The following is a 22,536-nucleotide window of genomic DNA, read 5'->3' as shown; positions in this document are numbered from 1 at the left end:
ATATCATCACGCTATGACCAATAGGAGCGGAGCAGTAATGACTAATCTCAGGAACTACCGGTTCGAACTGAAAAATTCTTTTTGTGTTGGATAGTTCTTTGTTCGTGGAGTACTATGGGCTATATATCATCACGCTATGACTAATAGGAGCGGAGCAGTAATGGCTAATCTCAGGAACTATCAGATCGAACTGAAAAAAATATTTTTGTGTTGGATAGCACTCTGTTTTTGAAATGCTATAGGGTATATATCATCAAGCTATGACCAATGGGAGCGAAGCAGTAATGAAACATGTTGCAAAAACGGAGAAAATTTATTAGTTTTGAGGGCTTCCGTTGCGTGCGCTGCGTAAACAGTTAAAGTTATGCAACAGTGATGTATGACGGGATTGTTCCTCTTAGAAAGTTCTACAAAAATATATTATAAAAATCAAAGTCCCCCGCTGCATCCGACTGCCTGAACGTGTTAAACTCAAAAACTACCCAACATATTAAGATGAAATTTGTTATGAAGACAGTTTGAGACCCTGGGAAGAACATAGGCTCCCGGGAAAATATATAGCGTGACTTTTATAACGGAATACTTTAGCCCGAAAAACTTTCAAACGCGGGCGGAGCCGCGGGCAAAAGCTAGTCTTGTATAATATCGCTGGTCACTAATGGTTGGAAAATTAAGAACTATCGAGTTTCATGTCGGTGATAATGATACCACTCCGGCTTGGATGAGCCATTTATACTAAACTAGCGACCCGCCCCGGCTTCGCACGGGTGCAATGCTGATACTAAATACACTACAGAAAAACTGTGAACATTGTATATAAAAACATAGCGGATCGCTCTGGCTTCGCACGGGTATAACATAACAAAATAACAGTATTTCTCCATTGTTTAATGGATGTTATTATACATATGAAACTTCCTCTTGAATCAATCTATCTATTAAAAAAAACGCATCAAATTCCGTTGCGTGGTTTTAAAGATTTAAGCATACAAAAGGACATAGCGACAGAGAAAGTGACTTTGTTTTATACTATGTAGTGATGCCAATTATCTTAACTTAAAGGAAGGGTTTGGAAGAAATCACGCCCACAAAATGACAAAAAAAAATTGAATACATAGTAATTTTATGTTTATTTAAATAGTAAAGATATAATTTGCTCTCTATTTTTATCAACAAATAATTTATTGCCATTGATTATGGCATTGTTCTTTGAACAAAATCGGATAAATTATGAAAAGATATGGTGGCACTACACTAGTATTGAATTCATTAGTATTATAGCGCTAATTTCTAGCATACGAAGTTTAATTATTATTTCGCAAATTAAATATAGTTGCGTATTAGTGCTTGGCAATATAAATGGTACAACATGTTGTTTCTTTAGTTCCTGCTGAGCGGCACCAATTCTAAAAAAGATAATATTCGGTCTTAACTACTAATACTGTCGCTATGGATATTGACACACTATGGGTCTGTAGGGAGAAGAAGTGATATAGAAAGCACAAAAAGTAAGCATATAAGTAATTATCATATCTCTCATATAAAATGTTAAAATTTACATAATTTGAATCAACGTGTCATATTCGAAATTAACATGATTGTTTAGCATGCTAATACACTAGGATTTACATTCAGTGGCGAAAGGTATAACTTTTCTAAAAAAAAAATGCAAAGCATATAGTGGCCAATGTAACAGAAATCAAAAACTGAGACAAACGTTAATAAACCTAAAAGGAAAGCCGGTAGGCATCGGGTTATATTGCCACAACTACACGACATCCGGATCACTGAGCGGATCTTTGCTTTATTTGGACAGTCCAGATATTGGTTTTCTCTAAGACGTCGAGTGTAGCGTAGTGTAGTGCCACGCTAGGACATCTGGTGAGCGGGCAGCAGGTGGCGCGCGTCTATATGCGCAGCGCGCGCTTGCGCAGCGGCTCGCGCAGGGCGGGCAGGCAGGGCGCGCGGCGCGGCGGCGCGGCGCGCGCGGCGTGTCGGGGTCGGGCGGCGCGGACGCGGTCACGAGGTTGCGCGCGTTGCCGAATGACGGCGCCTGCCCGATCGTCTCCTGGAACTGCTGCACGCGCTCCACCATCTCCTCGTCGTTCTCTATCAACTCCTCGATCTGCAACGTTTGCTTTACTATTATAAAACTGATTACTATAAACAAAGGGGTAATAATGCTTCAAACATGAGACTGCTTTTTGCCAGTGCATTTGCACTACAAAAATGTTTTTTGCTGGCTACGCCCACGACGTCCTCTGCGCAGACAATGATTTATCTCATACGTCTCCGCTGTTATTAGATGTCCCAGACATACCCTATATGTTACACAGAATAATGCTTAAGGTTTTGGAGTAACTAAATTTTAAATTCAATGATTTGGTTTTAGCGTGATGTGTCAATGCGCATTTGAACAGACAGACAAAACTCAAGTTGTTTCATTTCCTCTAGTTTCCTACTTATTATTGCCAAAAATAATTTTTATATGGAGGCTCGGATAATCTACGGTTTTTAATATAAATGCAATGTGTAAAAAAAATAGAGAACAATTAAAGTCTAAACTTGTACATAGATTTCAATATCCATCTGATTCTCAGTATTTCTACTGTATTACACATAATAATATTTTATTGTTATGTAAAAACAACAAAGTCTTACTTCTTGTCGGTAATCGTTGAGAAGATCCGTAGCAAGACGAACAAGATAAGCGGTAAGTTGTCCACCGCGCGGCCGCAGTCGCGAGTACAGTCTCAACACTGCTGGCACCACCACTTCAGCGACGGTCCGTTTCATTTTCTACATTATGTTATTTAACTATTAGGTTTTTGAAATCTTATTAAAAATTATTGTCTTTACTACAAAATTTAAGCATGGAAAATAAAAGAACATACCATGATGCGCCAACGTACCGATGATATTATAATTGATAGGTACCTCTTTTTAATTTGCACTAGTAAACTCGACAAAAACCAATTTCTACGATCTTCTTCTTCTTAATAATAAATATCTCACAGTTTATTGTTTGTAGTAACTAATAAATATCATCGGCTGACTTTTGTAATTTGATTTGTTGTAACGAACTAAAGGCGTCTATAAACAATCCCCTGGCTAATTTCTGATCACTCCCAAAAATAAACCATACAAAATAAGTTCCGGAAGTTTGCCAAAGAAAGTTTATTCTGATTGATAAATTTTCGTACGGTATCAATCTGCAGGTAGCGATTGGGTCGTTTTATGAAAACGGCTGGAAGACGAAATACGCGGACTCTTATAATGTATGGTTCAATAAGACTTTTAATGAACGGGACAGTTGACGGAGGGAGCTACTAAACACTCCAAGGTTACAAGAATTTATCAGTATCCAGATTTTAATAGACATTAGCAAGTCATTCGATAAATAATATATTTAGTAGTATTTACTCAAGTTCTGTAATTGGATAATAATTTGATGTTTCAAGGGTCGCTCGCGGCTTTGCCCACATTAAAGGCGTTCCCACTTCAAAAGTTCTTAAAACACTGCACGACACCATGGCAGTCTATTTAAAACCTCAAACTAAAAACACATCATTTCCCACGGGGGAAAATTACCGGGATAGAAAGTAGCCTATGTTAATCCAGGACATGATCTACGCATGTGCCAATCTTTTTAGTACTAACAAACATTCAGACATGTTCACGAACTTTCGCATTTATAAAATTACTAAGATAACTCTAAGGAAATGGTTTATTAATAAAAAAAAAGCGTAGTTTAACTTGTTTTAGCAGAGATAAAATTAGTATTTATAACAAAAACCCTTATGACTTAATTTTTAATGTTCAACAATCTAGATTAATTATATGCAATATTCTATACAACTCTTTAGTAATAAAATGAAATAAGTATCGTAATATTATAATTAACACATGCGAGCAGATTTACAACTATAGATTGATCTTAGATAACATTTTGGAAGATGGCGAGCGTTAGTACAGATAATGGGTATGTTCATTAAAAGCCTTGCCGACTTATAAAATTGTTTCACTATAGTATTAAATTATACCCACATATTTGATTGAATATTAATATGCCTACATTTAATGACAATAGTTAATTACAGAACATAAATCAAATTAACACCATGTCATAGGTCAAATAAATAAAAATAAACTTAAAGGCAATGCCGTTAAACAATATTTAAGAAGGTACCTTCTCAAACTTTTCCGACAGCTAAAAAGATAATAACATTGAATTAAATTCTTCAATTCAATACCCAAAGTGGATAAATTATTTTAAGTTCACGAGATTTCGCGTAGAGCAAATTAGGTGAACTATAAACTGGTGCTTTTATATTTTAGGTTAGTAAAGGTTAATTTACAACAGCGCCTACAGATAAAAAAGAATGATATGAAGTGTGACATTATCCACTATGGTGGCGACATCCTGTTGGGTAATAAATATGGTTGCTCATATTGAAATCAAATATGCAATGACTGCCTCGCTGACGTAGTTATAATTGTACACGGTACGAGTATGACAACCGCAATATGGTCCCGGGTTCGAATCCCGGGTCGGGCCACAATAATCGTGACTGGGTTTTCTATCTAAAAAATTACTCAGTCGCAGCTTGGAATCAGAAAATTGACGGTGTGATACCCCCGTGGCTCGGCAAGCACGTAAAGCTGTTGGTCCTGCGCCGGATCTCTTTCCGGTGGTGTCAGATTGACCGCCGTGGCCAAACTCGGTTAGGAAAGAATCAATCAAATTATGCAGTACATACGTGAGAAACGATATTTGTTGTGACGCGTTCTTGTAAATCATCTATGTCTGCAGTTTCGCCGTTAGTTTGAGGTCTTCCTGCAATATCAATTGTACTTTTTTTAAACGTTTCCTCTCAGTTATTTTTACACCATAAATTTCCTTAGTTAAAGCAAGAAGCATCAATAATATAACTATGTTAGATTTAAACGATCAAACACAACTTACGTGGTAGTTTCATCCTAGGCCCGCACAGCAGTGTGATAGTGTCTAGAAGCGCCGCGTTGAGTGAGTGCGGCAGTTCGCCGTCGCCCTCGTCCGTGAGGTCGGCGGCGTGTTCCAGCACTTCCCTCGCCAGGCGGCACTGGATGTTCAATTTCTGCACCAGCGACATGCGCTGCAGCATCACGTCATATATCAGCTGACGTGAGTCGAATGTTATGTTCTCTGTGGATAATTTGTGTGCAATTATTGACTTGCCTCAATTTACTATTCGAAATGACGAGAAACCTTTTCTATTAGCTCAGTAATCTAGCTTCGATATTTATTTTACTGTAGTTGTAAAGGTAGCCTTAGTTAACATAAAGATATAGCTGAAACAGACTATAAAATTACCGATCACAGAGTTGTAATTTAAGTATATGTAGATATTATACTAAAAGCAGATCATTACAATATTTGATTATATATTGACATAAAAAATATATTGCTTCTTCGTATCCAATAAGTCCCTCAATACAATAATTCTGTACAAATCAAACACTATCCTAATTCCTAACCGATGGCGTAACGTAGGTTCTAGCCACCCGGAGCGGGCCCAAAATTTGCCACAGATAAACATGCCCGCCTCCTGATCACTGATAAATGCAAAAATAATAAAATAAAATACAAAATTTTTATTTTCGCATTTTGTTGGCCAACTAAATGTGCCCAACAGGGCGGGCTTCTTGCCTTCCCCACCACAACTACGCTACGCCAATGGCTCTAATACAATAATACTGTCAATTATATATGTATCCATGTTATTTTGACCTTCATCATCTTTGTTGTAATGTATGACGCAGTCGACGAAGTGGTGATATATCGCGTCAGGAGTCAAACAACACGTGACGAAGTACTCTGCAGGCTCACGCACATCGTGGTCGTCATCGGATAGCAGGGCGCAGTACCTGGCGTTCAATTTACAATTACATTTTAAAACCTTATTATAACTGTTATGACTTAAAGATAATAGGTACATGTTTTATTTTATCTTCCATTGATATAATTTCACAATAGTAGGAGAAAATACTTATCGTTTAACTAAAACATTTATGTAAATTATAGAACGATTATTACTAAGGTTCTAATTTTATTTACTTATATGAACATTTTCATTACCGATAGTACAGTGGTGTTCGTAAGCGCAAGTATCCGCCGAGCAGGAGTCGCGTGAGGGAACGCGCGGCGGCGCGGCGCAGCTCCGGCGCCGACGACGCCGACAGGCAGCCGCACATGCAGTCCAGCAAGGGCTCCACGATACACGTGTATCTACGTGGCAGTCATTTTTATATCACTTATCATACTGACAAATTCATTTATGTAGATGTAGCGAATGGATTATTATTACCTGGTCCTTTTATTTAAAAATAAATGGATAGTCATTAAACATTGTTTGAAACCGTATCACAGTTTGAATTTAAAGGGCATCAACGAATTGGAGGAATGAAGCAGTGGTTCACCTGACGCAGATGTCTGTGAGCACGAGCAGCGAGTTGAGGCGGGGCGCGAGCGGCTGGGCGCGGTCGCGCAGCAGCGCCGCGAGCGCGGGCGCGGCGGCGGCGGCGGCGGCGCGCGCGCGCACGCACAGCCGCCCCGCGCCCGCCACGCACAGCCCGCGCGCCGCGCCGCTCCACTCTGCACACAGCGCGCACACACACCCACACATTAATGTTCAGTTGAATGCCAATTTTTTTTAATATGTCTTGAAAGTGTAAGCGAACATGTTACTTTATATTTTAAAACGCCAACTGTAGTGCAATGTTGGAACATAATATATATGTGTCGCACTGACCGGGCGGCAGGTGCGCGAGCGCGTCGAGGAAGAGCCGCAGCAGCGCGGGCGAGGGCGGCGCGGGCGCCACGAGCGACACGTCGGCGGCGCGCACCCACTCGCACACGCCGCCGCCCTGCAACGCGCGCCGCTCCGCTGCGGACACGCACACGTCTCACACACACTCCTTGAATACTTATTCCATACGTACCTACGTTATGCATGTCGTCAAGTTAATGGTTTATTAAAATCTTGTATATTTTTATAAATCTATGCAAAAATAAATATAGTACAATTTCCCTTCATATATGAAAGTAAAACTCCAGGGGTTTTGAAATACATAGAAAAAAGGGAAGAGTACTCAATTTACATTATTGCCGATTCACAATAAAATTACTCACCAAGTTGCATCAGCTCGGTAGCCCATTGAAGATTGCTCGGGTCCAACTGCGCAGCCAACGTGACACAGGGAATTCTGCAACCTGAAAGTTGCAGCAGATTGAAAAAAAAAAGATTTATTTAGCAAGAATTATATTTAATAATATAATTTACTCTTTATAAAACGTAACTCATCGGTTTCACTCCCGGCCTTTAACTTTTAAACAGTTAATTTGAACTATGTATGTATTATTTTTGCTTGAAACTCAGTCATTTTTGGCAACAAAGGGTTCCAAATATATGACCATATAGACACTCGAATCTTACCATCATCATTGGCGGCAGCCAGCCTTCTCACAAGATGATCACGTAACGCGGTACGTTCTTCTACGTTAGCGAATCGCGACCATGTGCTGATTAACTCCAACGTTAAAGGCATCAGACGCACGTCACGTGGCTGTTTGAAGAAATATAAAAACTTTATGTTTATTCAACATTTTGTCACATGTATGCGTCGGTTGTGCAAGGAGAGTAACGGTGTTATAATGAAGGCAGGCGATGTTACACACCGAGCCGTTGCATTGGCTTATGTAAAAAACAAGAAGTAACAAGTAAATGGCTTCATGATTATGAATGACTAGCTTTCGCCCGCGGCTCCGCCCGCGTTATAAAGTTTTTCAGGCTAAAGTTTTCCGTTATAAAAGTAGTAGTTTCCCGGGAGCCTATGTTCTTCCCTGGATCTCAAACTGTCTCCATACCAAATTTCATCTTAATACGTTGGGTAGTTTTTGAGTTTAATACGTTCAGGCAGACAGATGCAGCGGGGGACTTTGTTTTATAATATATTTTTTAGAACTTTTTAAGTGAAACATTCCCGTCATACATCATTGTTGCATAACTTTAACCGTTTACGCAGCGCAGGCAACGGAAGCTCTCAAAACTCATAATTTTCCCCGTTTTTGCAACATGTTTCATTACTGCTCCGCTCCTATTGGTCATAGCGTGATGATATATAACTTTGAGCACTCCACAAACAAAGGACTATTCAACACAAAAATATTTTTTCAGTTCGAATCGGTAGTTCCTGAGATTAGATATTACTGCTCCGCTCCTATTGAATATAGCGTGATGATATATAGCCTATAGCACTCCACGAACAAAGGGCTATCCAACGCAAAAATAATTTTTCAGTTTGGACCGGTAGTTCCTGAGATTAGCCATTACTGCCCCGCTCCTATTGGGTATAGCGTGATGATATATAGTCTATAGCACTCCACGAACAAAGGGCTATCCAACGTAAAAAGAATTTTTCAGTTTGGACCGGTAGTTCCTGAGATTAGCCATTACTGCCCCGCTCCTATTGGGTATAGCGTGATGATATATAGCCTATAGCACTCCACGAACAAAGGGCTATCCAACGCAAAAAGAATTTTTCAGTTTGGACCGGTAGTTCCTGAGATTAGCCATTACTGCCCCGCTCCTATTGGGTATAGCGTGATGATATATAGCCTATAGCACTCCACGAACAAAGGGCTATCCAACGCAAAAAGATTTTTTCAGTTTGGACCGGTAGTTCCTGAGATTAGCCATTACTGCCCCGCTCCTATTGGGTATAGCGTGATGATATATAGCCTATAGCACTCCACGAACAAAGAGCTATCCAACGTAAAAAGAATTTTTCAGTTTGGACCGGTAGTTCCTGAGATTAGCGCGTTCAAACAAACAAACAAACAAACAAACTCTTCAGCTTTATATAATAGTATAGATTGATATTAGAGGCTCAAAAACACTTATTATTTTCTCTACATACTAATATATATTACGATTCATACATAGTTGTTTTAAGGGTTAGTAATCACTGTCAGGGTGATTCAGTTGCATAGGACCTGGATGTGTTAAGCATTCCAAAGAAATAAGGAAATTCAGGCATGCGAAAAAATTTGATGCAGAAATCACAAGATAAATAAAGTCTATTTACCTTGTCGTCATCCGCAAGTTTGTAGTAATAGTCGAGAGCAAACCCAATGTTGGAGTAGTCTACGTGCCGAGCTAGACTCGTGAGCAGAACTAAACATTGCAAGTCGCGCTCGTCATCCACGACGCCCAAGTGCGTACTCAGTATGTCTACTATGCGATGACTGGAACAAAAATACATACCCAGTTATGGTAAAACTTTAGAGTTATCGTCATGTTTTTTGACAATAACAAATTGAATGTCCTAAACGTCTCATAGAACGAAGTTAGCTAAATAAAGTATCGATCAAGACACGCAGTTTTCACTAACCATTGGCAGAACTATACGGCTGCTTAGTAAAGCAGCGCAGAACCTGACCCTTCAGTTCAGGGCTGGGCAGAATTTGACTTACTTGTAATTTAAATACAAACACAAATATGGTATTTGTATTTGAATTATTTTCTAAAAATGTAATTGGTATAGGGATTTTAAATACCTGATGCTGAGGTATTTTGTAGATAGTATATGAAATATGTATAGGATTCATTCTTCAATAAGAGGCGGTTTGTCTGACAGTATATGTAAAATGTACTGTTCATAATAGGATTTTTTTTACTGATTAATAGCTTGGCCTGGCTTAGATATTTTCTATTTACTTTATCTAATACCGGCTGTATTTTGTTACTGTTTTATTACGTATTTTAAATACATGTGCGAGATAGTGTTTTGTAATTTGCTTTTAATGAAAGCTAGACACGTATTTTCAGAAACTTGTCACGGATTGTCGAAAGTCACTTCGTCTATTTTTTTTGTTTCAGGGGGACTTGTCGGGTACTCACCTCATTGAACCAGAATTTTTAACCAATAAGGTGCACGCCTTTTGTAAATGTCTTCTCATGTTACGCCGAGTTATGCCATCCAGAAACATCCACGGAATAGGGTCACCCAAATCTTCAGCAACGAATTTTTGAAGACGATCAAATAACAATTGATGGATTAACGTTACTACTTGTTCTTGGATCTGAAAGGATATTATAAGATCAAATTATGAGTTAAATTAATTTCTTACCTACGTATGGAATGTGAATGGATAGGTCAATTGCCAAATGAGCATCTATAGTAATCATGGGTTAATATGCACCTACGTAAAAAAACAGTTTAAGCTCATTTTTTGTTGTTTTCAAGCAACGTCGACATAGTTAATTATTTAGTATTTATAGTTGTTTCATGTTTGGAATTTAGACAATATTATTAATACTCTCTTAAGTACTTATAAAGATTTTTTTTTTAATTACCTTATTCTCTGGATCGGATAGTTGATGCATGGGCCCCGCTAGGAAAGCGTCAAACCCAGCTTTGTTCTGTCTTAACGTCACAAGTTCTCCGAGCGCCGCGATGGCTGCGGACCGCACTATGATACTCGCGTCTCGACATAACCCGACTAAGATCTATTGACAATTCAATGATAAACAATTATATTATAGGCTAGCTTCCGCCCGCAGCTTCGCCCGCGTGGATTTTGGACTTCAAAAATGGAGGAGGTGCTTAATTTGTCGGGATGTTTTTTTAATGTATGGTGGTATGTAGGTGATCCGATTGTCCGGTCAGGGTCTGATGATGGGATCCTGGTGAAATCGAAGGAAGCATATAGCATGATTCAGTATTCACGCGTGATTGCTTATTATTAGCGTATTCCATGTATAACTTTGGTGTTTCTATACCGATTTCTATGATTCTATGATTATTTTTTATGGAATATTTAATAATGTTAACTTTTTTAATTAGGGATGACTGAGTGTTATAAACGTAAGAGTAGACAAATATAATGAGAAAGCTTCAAACTGCTAACCTATCGGGAGTTACACGTGTTATTGTGAGTCAACCATAAAAGATAGACATATGCTGTCGTGGGATATTTTTTATATAATTTTAAGGAGAACATTTCCGTCATACATGATTTCTGTGTAGCTTTAACCATTAAGTTTGCACACGCGACGGAAGCTTAAAAAATGGAGTAACTTCTCCCGTTTTCCCAACATTTTCCTTCACTGTTCTGCTCCTATTAATTGTAGCGTGATGAAAAGTATACTATAACCAGCTCAGGAGTATGACAAATAATTGTACTAAGTTTCGTTAAAATCCGTCGAGTAGTTTTTGTTTCTATAACGGTTATACAGACAGACAGACAGACAGACAAACAGACAGACAGACAGACAAAAATTTTACTAATTGCATTTTTGGCATCAGTATCGATCCCTAATCACCCCCTGATAGTTATTTTGGAAATATATTTCATGTACAGAATTGACCTCTCTACAGATTTATTATAAGTATATAGATAGATAGATAATGTAACATAATTAATATGGGATTTATACTTGGGCGGTTTTTGATTCCAAAATTATTTTTATTAGCAATAAGCTGGGAATAGTACAATGACATGTAGTATGTCAAGCAATAGGGTATTTAACTATATCTGCAAATAAATTAAAGAAAAGTTTAAATATGGCATTTATCATTTTACACAATCAGTTTTTTATTTTTGATTCATTAAAATATCAAGATAGAATTTTATAAAATTTATATAATTCTATTTTCTATTAATTGTTCTATAAGAGCGCTAAACGGTAATCGCAATTATCGTGATATCACTACATAGGTATATATATAATCTACACAAGAACTTTTGTGCAGTAGCATGAGCAAAAATTATATCACTATCACCTTTTCAGTGATATAAAGACCTTATGATATCACCCTATAAAACCATTTTCCTCATATTTCACCTATCATCTCTCAGTCCTGGGACTGGGAGGATGCACGGTGCAACCAAACATTTTCTTCGGTCAGCAATTATTCGCTGCGCGTGCATCCCAGTTCCTTCAATATAACGCCAATTAATTTGCTTCCATAGTACAATTAATATAATGATATGAGTCATCTTGGGCACAATTCATACTTACTCAAGGGCCGCGCGCTAGAAAGCTTGTTACCTATCGAGCGTTTGATAATATTAGGATTTAGCGCTCAACTAAAGCAAAGTTTTTTCAATGACATTATGAGACTTACCGCTAAATCATTGCCAGTGAGCGGCTCTTTACAAGGTATGATCGGATCTTTTGCAGCAGAATCGTCTGTAATGGAGGGATCAACAGGAGTTTTAGGGCCGGGCATGGTTTCATTAGGGTTATCAATGCTAGAAAGTCCTGAGCCGTCAGGTTTATCAGGGTTGTCGCCGGAGGTCGGCGCCGAAGTGTGTGCAGACGGCGCGGCGGCGAGCAGGCGGTGCAGCAGCGCGACGCCGGCGCGCCGCACGGCCGCGCGCTCGTCGCACACGCTGCGCGCGCCCACCGCCGTCAGCCGCCACACCGACCCCGCGCCGTTCAACTCCTGCACCACGGTATATTGCAACCATACATCACACATCATTACCTATTCAAAGTAATTCATTTTACATAATATGTTTTTCGGAGTTACTTTACGAGACATTCTTTTGAACCAGTCTTGAGGCATGAGGTAAGGAATTTATATACACTTCTGGTAATTGAGCACGGGGGAAAATTTAAAACCTTGGTAGAACTCATAGACCACCTTTTCTAAACAAGGACGGCTAGACCATTGATAAATGATAAGAATACAAATACGCCGAATTCATGAATAATGTTAATTAAAAGGGGACTACCTCGACAGCTTGTTTCATTGGTAGCCGCTGGCTAGTGACGCACTCGGTGAGTATAGCGAGAGCGCGCGTGCGCAGAGTGCTCGACACATCATTAACGCGTTCATACACAGCTCTCAGAATCTCTGCGTGTGGAACAGTTTGTGGACGTTGGCGAAGAAGACCTGATATTTCTTCTTCTGTCATTTCTTGGTCAAACTGTAAATTGTAATAGTCATTAGGTAACTGAAAGAAGAGGGTAATCATTTTATTACGCCTATCTCGTTGCCACGACTACACATATTGGCTCAAAAACTGTAAGCAGATTTTAGTTTGCATGTAGAAATGACAAAAATATTGACAAATAACCAGGAAAAATAATTTACATTATCTCGTTGCAAAAGTGACTCCTGCGTGTTGTCATCATCAGTCAATAATGAATCTCTGTCAGCTTGTTTCGACAACTGATCATCTGCAGCGTTATCTTGACTCTTATTTGTTTCATCAACATTATTTTCACCTTAAACAAAAAAAATTACAATTTCCTTCCATTAATAATTTTATTAATAGAAACATAATTTACCATTAGGAGAAGGTGACGAACTATCTTGGCTTCGATTATTTTCATCCTTTTTTGACGCCTCAGCCTCATTACTCAACAGATTTGACAACATTTCCTGTAATAACCAACATATTATGTACAATAGACAATATATTTACTTATTAATTATTTGATTTAATTAAGTATTATAGATTATTATAGTTTACTAGTTGGTAGAGAGATATTTAAAAGTGTACAATAATGTTCAGTACTGTGACATACCATTGCAATATGACGATGTGAAACTTTCGCGGTTGTCGACAACTTAAGCAACCAATTGACCATATTGCGATAAGACTTGCGTGGTAGCAAACTCATTAGCCCAACCACCAAAGACACCCTCGCCGTTCGTACTTCGGCGCGCTCCTGCGAATAAATTAAAACTTAACATACATTCATAAAAATGTTAGTTACAACAGTGTTGTCCTTTGAACCTACCAATCCCTCCAATGTGAAGCATAGGTGTTCTAGAAGGACAATATAACCCGACAGCGCTGCCTTCCCATATTTAGTCAGTAACAATCCTGAATAGGTCACATAGGATGCTCGCACTATATTCTGAAACATTAACATATTTTATTGTTATAGATAGTTGATTAAAAAACGACATAAAGGAAGTCCAGGTTGTGTTTGCTTTCATCAATACTTAACTTTTCGTTATACATGAAATTTAACTCAATCAATTCATGATACAATTATAAGTTACACCAATGTAAGGATCAAAAATAAAATTAAAGGCACATTTATTCCAATAACTTTATTATAAACTGATGATGATGATGATAGCTTCACACAGATAGTAGAGCTTATTTATGTCTAAATTTTTTTTCTATTGTACATAGTAATAACTATACACATAAACCTTCCTCTTGAATAACTAGTTTAATCATTTTCGAGTTTTTTGTCTGCAGACAGTTGGGGGAGATATTGTTATATAATTTTTAAGGTTTTATATAGGTTTATGGAGAGGTTTCAGTTTGGAAATGAAAATGATATTGCAGAATAGCTTTTGATGAAAGTTTGCACATAGACCACTTCCCTCATTAACATATATAGGTTTATTTTAATCCCGGCAATGTACTTTATTCTGACAGAAGTTGTTCACCTGGATGAAGCCACATTGAAAACATAGTATATTATAAATAAATATGGCCTTACATTTGAGCTTCTATTATCTGAAGATGCTGCAATTAGTTTAGGGAGTAAACATTTGAAAAGCAGCTGCAGAGCTTCTGGATTTGGTTCATCATTAGAGTTGCACATCAAAACATCTATCATCTCATAAATAACTCTAGATATGTTTCCCAGTTCGATTTTATCTGTAAAAAATTATATAGGTTTTAATTTCAGTAAGAAGCGGCGATAGCCTAGTTGGGTGTGGAACGGACTGCGAAAACGAATGTCGGCAGGTTCAAAACCCAAGGGCACACACCTCTGACTTTTTTAAAATCATGTGTGTATTCATTGTGAATTTATCGTTTGCTTTAACGGTGAAGGAAAACATCATGAGGAAACCTGCACATCTGAGAAGTTCTCTACAGGAATTTCGAAGGTGTGTGAAGTCTACCAATCCGCACTAGGCCAGCGTGGTGGACTAAGGCCTAATCCCTCTCTGTATTAGAGGAGGCCCGTGCTCAGCAGTGGGCAAGTATATAATACAGGGCTGATATTATTATTTATATAGGTTTTCAGTGTTTTTTGAAGGTATAATTTTTTGGTAAAAAGTTTTTATTTTTGCTTTTTTGTGTTAGTAATAATCAGTATATGTTGACATCATAGTTGACAACATTATTTTAAGAGTTTTTGATGTATCTTTGAAGTCAAAGGTCCAACAACAATTCAATTTATATAGGACCACATGGGAAGCACCAGCTTTCAAATAAAAAAAGAATCGTCAAAATCAGTTCAACCAGTCAAAAGTTCTGAGGTAACAAACATAAAAAAAGATACAGCCTAATTGAGAACCTCCTCCTTTTTTGAAGTTGGTTAATAATATTATTAAATAATTATTCTTATATTATTTGTAAGGAATGCTATCAGGTGAAACTGGTTTACACTTCCTGCAGTAATAAACTATCATGTAGGCTTTGTAAAAGTCTATATTGCACTAGGTCTGTAGATATTAAATTTAAGGCATTAAAATAATAATGAAAGTTTCACTTTTCAGTAGTGTATTTATGTACATTTGAAATATTTTCAACTTACCAACATTCAATTTATTAACAATAGCTCCTCCAGTGACATCAACCAAGTTACTCAAAATGTCCTCAAAATTCATATCACTTGGATTTAGATGTAAAGACTCCAAAATACATCGTAAGTCAAGGACAAAACTTCTCAGTCCTTTAATAACTGAATTCACTTCACGAGTCAATTCCTTAGTGTTGAAATAACTATCCTCACTGTCACACATGGCCTTAGGAAATCCAAGACACGCCAAGGAATGTGCAAACAACTGGGAGTGATACACATTGTATGCCTTATATCCAGGAATGGAGAGTAACTTGTAGTACACACGAGATGCAAGCAAAGCATTTGTTCTATGTTCCTTTACAACAACATTTTTAATACCATAGTCAATGTAATAGGCTAAAAATGCCAGTAGTTTTTCATGCCCTACTTCATGTATAAGTGTAGACCATGATTTTTCTTCACTTGAAAGGGATTCTATGCTCTGCCACTCATCAATACTTTTCATTATATTTTGGAATGCCAACGGCAGGTCCAGTGACTCCAATATACTGTCATATTCCGTTGGAAATTCTCCAAATTCCAAAAACTCTGAATAAAAGATTGCCTGCACCCAGCCATTATCCAGCTGATGTAAGTGTAAATTACTTATCACACTTACTACGTCCTCCATTGTATAATCTTGCAGCGTTATATACTTAAAACAATTATATTTTTATTCGAATACTATTGCTAGTCATATTGTTTACACCATACGAAAACAATAATAAAATTGTTTATAATATAACCTCCGTTAATACTAGAAAACAAATACATATAAAAAAATCACTCAGTTTACTGTTTTAATTTATTATTCCATAATTTGTAATTATTGTTACTCGTTATATTGTAGCAATATTTTCAATTCAATCTAATTTATTTTGTTTGGCTGTTAGCATTATTTATAACATATCAGGAGTATGTCACTCTATAGTTGTTTATGGCTGAATATCAGTTTTTTATTTTAATACTTGTGAAGTAGATGTCAGTGGAAACAAGTTTTAAAAAAAACTCATCTTACCTTTATCCATATTTATAAAAGAATTATGCACGATAATTAATTAAAATGGATATTTATATATATGAAAACAAATATCAGAGGTTATTTGGAATAATTCTAGAAATTTATGGACGACCCAAAATATCCGAAAGAAATACGATAAAAAATTTACTGACGTAATGTCAAATGAGTTATCACAATATCTGATGATTATCTTAATGGAAGAATATTAGAGATAAACTTCAGTCGTAACATGTAAACTGAAGCTTAATTTATTTTTTATCCAATTTATTGGAATTATTAACAAATCAACGCATACTCTTTAAACTTTATTCTAGTTTTCAATATATGAAATATTTATTTTGTTACAAGCGTGTTAAAATATTTATTATATTAAGTGGCAGCATTGTCTCGTTTCCGTAATTTGAAGTTTGATTTGAAGTCCGGTTGCAAATTTTCAATTTCTAATTACGCTTTATATGCGATAAGTGCGATTACAATAAATAAAGTAAAGTGACATTAAGTTGTTATTAATAATATAGATTGATATTTGAGAATGTTTTAGCATATTATAAATATCAATGTTAATTTTTGTCTCAGTACGTATTTTTATACATAAAAAAAGAATTGACTTTTGACACATTTATATATTGATTGATAATAAACAAGTATTTCCAGTTTATAAGTAAATTGTTGAATAATAAAATTATTGTATAATAAAAAAAAGTAAATAAAAAAAATATTTTCAATGTTATGTTTTTCTAATTAACGATCTTATTACTATCACAATTATATGTATTGTTAATGATAAAGGTACACTGTAAATAAGAGATCAAAAATATTGTATAATAAAACATAATAAACCTGAATCGTAAAACGCAACAAAGTTCGTAAACGCCCTCTACCTCGCAATAATGAAATAGCTTAGGTTTGACATATGTCAATTGGCACAAAAACTCAATGAGTAGGTTCTCTGTTTCCATGTATATATTAGAATTCTCTTTGATATACACTCACATGACGTTTGATAGTTCACTAGTGTTGATATAGATAGTCTGCTATCGATAAATAATCGATTACCAATCAATACGAAAGCAATGATACCGATAGTTTAGCTATATTATTGTTACATGTCAATACTGTCGATATTATTGATAGTATTGATGGTTTTTTAATACGGATAGCCAGTAATTTTTTGTTAGTATTGCTATGTCGATAGGGTTTGGTAAAAACGAATGGTTTTTGCTATAGTATCTATGGTGTGTATCCATAGTATTACTCTTGTCTGCCTCGGTGGCGTAGTTGTAATTGTACACGGTACAAGTACGACTACCACACTGAGGTCCTGGGTTCGAATCCCGGGTCGGATCAAAATAATTGTTACTGGGTTGTTCCATCTTAAATATTTCTCAGTCGTAGCTCGGTGTCGAATTCAGGATAAATCCAACTTCCAAAAATATTTACCATTAACGCTAAATTAAAAATATCTCTAAGATTGTCAAATTACAAAACAAAGATAGTAATCTACTAACGTATATCCAATAATTATTTTTAGTACAGACAAAGTAAATAGCCACCAACGGGTGTAGTTGCTAGTTATTTTATTTATAAAATGCTATTTCTAGGGCAAAGTTGATAATCTATATAGTTTATTTGGCTTTGACTGGTAACATTTTCTTTTTTATTTAAATTCCTCATTCCTAGTAACTAGGAATTGTACTAGAAGTCACTTGTAGTTGTTGTTCCAGTGTTGACGATACTATGTTGGAATAGTTATTTACTCCGGGTTTGGGATCGGCACAAAAAAGTTAGTAACTCTGTTGGAGACTTGTCAGTTGTCACTGTCACTATGTGACTATTGCTTAACCAAAGGCTTATTTATCTATTGTAACCTTAAATATAATCGAATGCAGATTGAATAAGCTTTGGAATGAAACCGTGATTATATTACATTTTACCAAGTAATATACTATGAAACATAGTATCCTTTAAAATTTTATTTACGTGATGGCGACTAAAAAAGCAACGTCCTGGTTTTTAACTGAGCGCGGTCGCAAGTTTTCATTTTTTGTACTCACCGGCTCAGGAATTGGTCTTATGGCAGCAAGATTTGTTCCAAATACTTTACTTATATCGAAATACAAAGATTTCGTACAATATTACAGGCACGTAATAAATAGTATGCATAGTATAGTTTTTTATAAATACTTACATCATATTTTTATTTTACTAAATTTATTACTTAATTAAATACTTGAGGAAGAAATATATAGATCCTTTAAATTATCTTAATATTGTTTCAGTAATGGAAAGCCGGTAGAATTACCAGAGAAAATTAATCAACTTCATCAGAAATGTTTGGATGTTCTTAATATATCAAATGTTCATAGAAAACTGATCTCACCCTTCAGTGTATATGGCTACGATTTATTTCATGCTGGTATGTGGATGAGCTACTTATTTTTGTCATTTTATAACAATTACACTAGTACTTATAATAATTTAAAAAAATGTCCATGTAATTTAACATATTTACATAGATGTAAATTATCGCAAAACATCCTGCGCGAAGAACTGTATTCCTGATGACTCACGACCTCCAGCATTGGGGAATCGATGCCAGGAGGAGGAGGACATAGATGATAGTTAAATACATATATTTTTAATTTTTCATTACACATCACAACTTTGAGATATTTTTTATTTCAAGGCAATTAAATATGTATCATTCTATATTATAAATTACTCTTCATATAAAAATGTCATCTAGAGTGTGTTGTGTACTACATTCAAACTGATTTTGTTGACCATTTTAACAAGCCTATTAGTATTATTTTGGATTTCTGGTGTCAAATCAACATAAAAATTTGGGCTACTCATGTGATTTTCAATAACTGTAGATTGGTCCTCAGCTTCTGGTATTCAGATAAAAATAGATTAGGTACTGAAATTTGCAATTGAAATTTAAACTTTGTTTAACAATAACTTATGGTTTTATCTCAAAAAATGAAGATACTATAAAATATGCAGATACTTCATCAGTGTCTAAGCTGGTCCTGTATTCAGAGGATTTACCAATTCCCACACCAACTGTCAGAAGCAACCAATCTTCTGCAAGATCTGTAGGAAAAAAAAATTTAGGCTTTGAATAAGTAGAAAATGCAGCCTGGAACTCTTTCAAAAGATCATTACAATTTTGTAAGATAATAAAAAAAAAGATAAGATTATTATTTTTTTTGCAAAATCATGAGCATATGAATGTGAACATGTCACCAAAGATTATTTCCTTGCTTTTCTGTTTAGTTGTTTTACTAGAAAAATTTCTAAGTATGAATGATGAACAAATAATAATAATAATTTAAATTATTTTTTAAGGTAGTTTATATCTTTTTTATGAGTGTAAGATAAAATTTATTCCTTATTCAAAATATTTTACACCAATGTCATGGAAAAAAACCCCAGAAGAACCAATGCTTGACAAGCATTACTTATTTTTGTATACATAATATAATAATTTATAATATTTTTGAATTTGCAGGTTGCTCCAGTTCTAAATTTGGCATGCTAGTGGGTATTCCAGTGAATTTCTCATACAAAACAGAAGAAGATGTGAAGAAAGATAATATACAGGCAAGTTATTTTTTATATAGATCATTATTCTTCTGACCAAAATTACTTGCAATTCCAATTGGTGCAACATAACTATTTTGCGTAATTACGCATTTTACAAAATTGCTGTGGTATAGTTTTTGATTGGTCGTCTAGTCTTGTTGCAATCAATCTGTAGGGAACAAATTGAGTCCTTCCTAACTGAATTTTGGCCAGGGCGGTCCATTTGAATGGAGATTAGCCAAGTACGGGGAGAGATCAGGCGCAAGACCAACGGCTTTACGTACTTTCCGAGGCACGGGGGTATAACACCGTCAACTTCCAGACTCCGAGCTGCAACTGAGTAATTGTTTAAGACAGAAAAACCCTAGTCACCGTTATTTTGGCTCGACCCGGGATTCGAATCCTGGACCTCAGTGCGGTAATCGACTGGCAGCTTCTAGGTATTAATTTTTTTCAAGAACAATGTACAGATGCAGCCAATCTACAATTTATATGCATCGATAAGCATTTAAGTAAATGTGTTTGAAATCAAACTTGATCATTTGTTTTTTCAGGTAAACCAAAGATCAGTTGACTGGACTTCCGAAGTCGGCCAGAAGCTCGCAGAATCTCTAGTATTGCCTGAAAAAGTGCAGCAGTTTGCGATATGTAGAGAAATATTAATGGCACTTAATAATAAAGTAATATACGAATCGACTTATCCGTTCGCGTGTATATTCCTCGCCTATAATCTCGCAACGTATTTAAATAGAAGGCTTAATTTGTATAGAGCCCCTGTAGCAACGAGGGGAATGTTGTACTCGTTAATCGGTATGTTTAGTACAGGTTTATATTTTCTTATGAAGGATATGACAGAAGTACATTATGAAACAGAAACTGATAAGAAACTTTGCGAATTAGGGCGAGATTATATTGAAAGCGGGGTAATATTTTACGATAAATTACTACAAAGAAATCAAGCACTGAGGGTTTTGATGGGAAATGAAGGGCAAAAGAAGTACAGTGTGCATGGTAACGAGAATTTTGGCCTCCGACAACCACGAGTAGCGCTCGTGCACAGAAAACAATATTTCGAAGAGAGATTGAAAGAAATTACCCAAGAAGAGTCTTCAGACGATGCTATAACGGAACAGGAAATCTGAAATTTAAAATGGAAAGGTATGACAAAATTTGCTAACCCGACTCTAAGGCGTTTCTAAATAAACCGGGCGGAAAAGCCGCGATGCTTCGCAAGCCCATAAGACTTGCCACAACACAAACGACGCTAAAGTAAAAGAGGAGCGACTTCACGTTGCCGTTAAGTACTGCGCGCGTGTTTTTTTATGGATGGATAAAGGCACTCTTAATACCAGCCTTTTGGAGTCTTCCGTCTCTTACCAGCCAAATTTATTATCTGTGCATAATTATTATTTGCTTGACGAAAAGACGAATTCATAATAAATACTAGCAGTAATTTAAATGTAAGAGTGCATTTTTTTAAGTAATCCAATATACAGGGTCATTTTGACATCGCGTTACTAAATGAAACCACATACTTGTCAACTTGGAAATAACACAATACTTTACAAGGTTACTTAAACCGCAGGTGTGAAATAAAAAATAATGAGTATCGGACAAAATAAATACGAATGAAAAGTAATCTTAGTTTTCGCGCCCTAAAGGTAAATGGCTGTACTATAAGGTGTCCCTAATTCGTCACAGCGGCAACATCACGCTTCCAGTTAGAAATAGTCACGCATACGCCATATTCGCACTAAACTATTAAATCATCGTAAGCCCTGAAAAGTAAAACTGGAATTTTTACTATAAATATTCGTTATTCATGGATGATTTTTAATATAGTATTAGTAGAGGTAGAGACGAGTACAAAGTTTCATTTATTAACGCAATGACAAAATAAACAGGGACATTTTATACAGATAAAAGGCGGGTATTCTGGGTATTCGCTTCAATAAAGCCTTAAAGTCAATGCATTCAATGAAAATTATATTATTTATTTATATTATGTTAGCAAAATAATAACTCCTATGTAGAATAGCTGATTAAAGGAATCAATGGAAAACACTGTATTGTTTTTGAGTCTTGAGCCTCCTTCAAAGAATAGGATTTTCTAAGTAGCTCGTGAGTGAAAGGATTCATTTGTATGTAATAAACCATTTAAAATTGTCAACTAATGTAGACTATGCATTTTAATTACGCTAATGTTGCCAAACTTTATCATTGTGGTATCAGCGTAAATCTTTATAAGTAAATACGATTAAAAGCTTTTACACGTTATAATGAGACGGTATACAACAATGGCAAAGTACCTATATCTACATCCATTTTAATATA

General features: G+C 36.0%; 2 protein-coding genes across 2 annotated transcripts; one reads left to right on the top strand and one right to left on the bottom strand.

The window, feature by feature from the left end:
* Positions 1-1,106: 1,106 nt before the first annotated feature.
* Positions 1,107-16,462, bottom strand: LOC115446668. Its single transcript, XM_037442390.1, has 21 exons — positions 15,567-16,462; positions 14,520-14,680; positions 13,800-13,919; positions 13,584-13,727; positions 13,344-13,437; positions 13,147-13,280; positions 12,785-12,979; positions 12,172-12,492; positions 10,398-10,550; positions 9,942-10,123; positions 9,127-9,286; positions 7,476-7,605; positions 7,172-7,252; positions 6,792-6,926; positions 6,460-6,634; positions 6,119-6,268; positions 5,771-5,907; positions 4,967-5,185; positions 4,761-4,837; positions 2,662-2,799; positions 1,107-2,125 (listed from the first exon to the last, which is right to left on the bottom strand). The coding sequence occupies exons 1-21, from the start codon at positions 16,222-16,224 to the stop codon at positions 1,835-1,837; spliced, it is 3,855 nt and encodes a 1,284-aa protein (XP_037298287.1). The 5' UTR covers positions 16,225-16,462; the 3' UTR covers positions 1,107-1,834.
* Positions 16,463-18,421: 1,959 nt separating this feature from the next.
* On the top strand, positions 18,422-22,269 carry LOC119190471 (transmembrane protein 177-like). The gene is made up of 4 exons (XM_037442440.1): positions 18,422-18,755; positions 18,894-19,030; positions 20,129-20,220; positions 20,757-22,269. Exons 1-4 carry the CDS (start codon positions 18,598-18,600, stop codon positions 21,342-21,344), a joined length of 975 nt encoding a protein of 324 aa, XP_037298337.1. The 5' UTR covers positions 18,422-18,597; the 3' UTR covers positions 21,345-22,269.
* Positions 22,270-22,536: the final 267 nt, after the last annotated feature.

Source organism: Manduca sexta, chromosome 24 (genome assembly GCF_014839805.1).
Source record: "Manduca sexta isolate Smith_Timp_Sample1 chromosome 24, JHU_Msex_v1.0, whole genome shotgun sequence".
Lineage (NCBI taxonomy): Eukaryota > Metazoa > Arthropoda > Insecta > Lepidoptera > Sphingidae > Manduca > Manduca sexta.
This window is presented reverse-complemented; position numbering and strand designations above follow the sequence as displayed.

Coding starts and splice junctions, on each gene's coding strand:
- LOC115446668 (XM_037442390.1), bottom strand. CDS start 16,224: ATGGAGGACGTAGTAAGTGTGATAAGTAATTTACACTTACATCAGCTG. Junction 6,635..6,791: donor GCTCGCGCACCTGCCGCCCG/GTCAGTGCGACA, acceptor CGCTGTGTGCAG/AGTGGAGCGGCGCGGCGCGC. Junction 5,908..6,118: donor CGAACACCACTGTACTATCG/GTAATGAAAATG, acceptor ATTGAACGCCAG/GTACTGCGCCCTGCTATCCG.
- LOC119190471 (XM_037442440.1), top strand. CDS start 18,598: ATGGCGACTAAAAAAGCAACGTCCTGGTTTTTAACTGAGCGCGGTCGC. Junction 18,756..18,893: donor GATTTCGTACAATATTACAG/GCACGTAATAAA, acceptor ATATTGTTTCAG/TAATGGAAAGCCGGTAGAAT. Junction 19,031..20,128: donor CTACGATTTATTTCATGCTG/GTATGTGGATGA, acceptor TTGAATTTGCAG/GTTGCTCCAGTTCTAAATTT.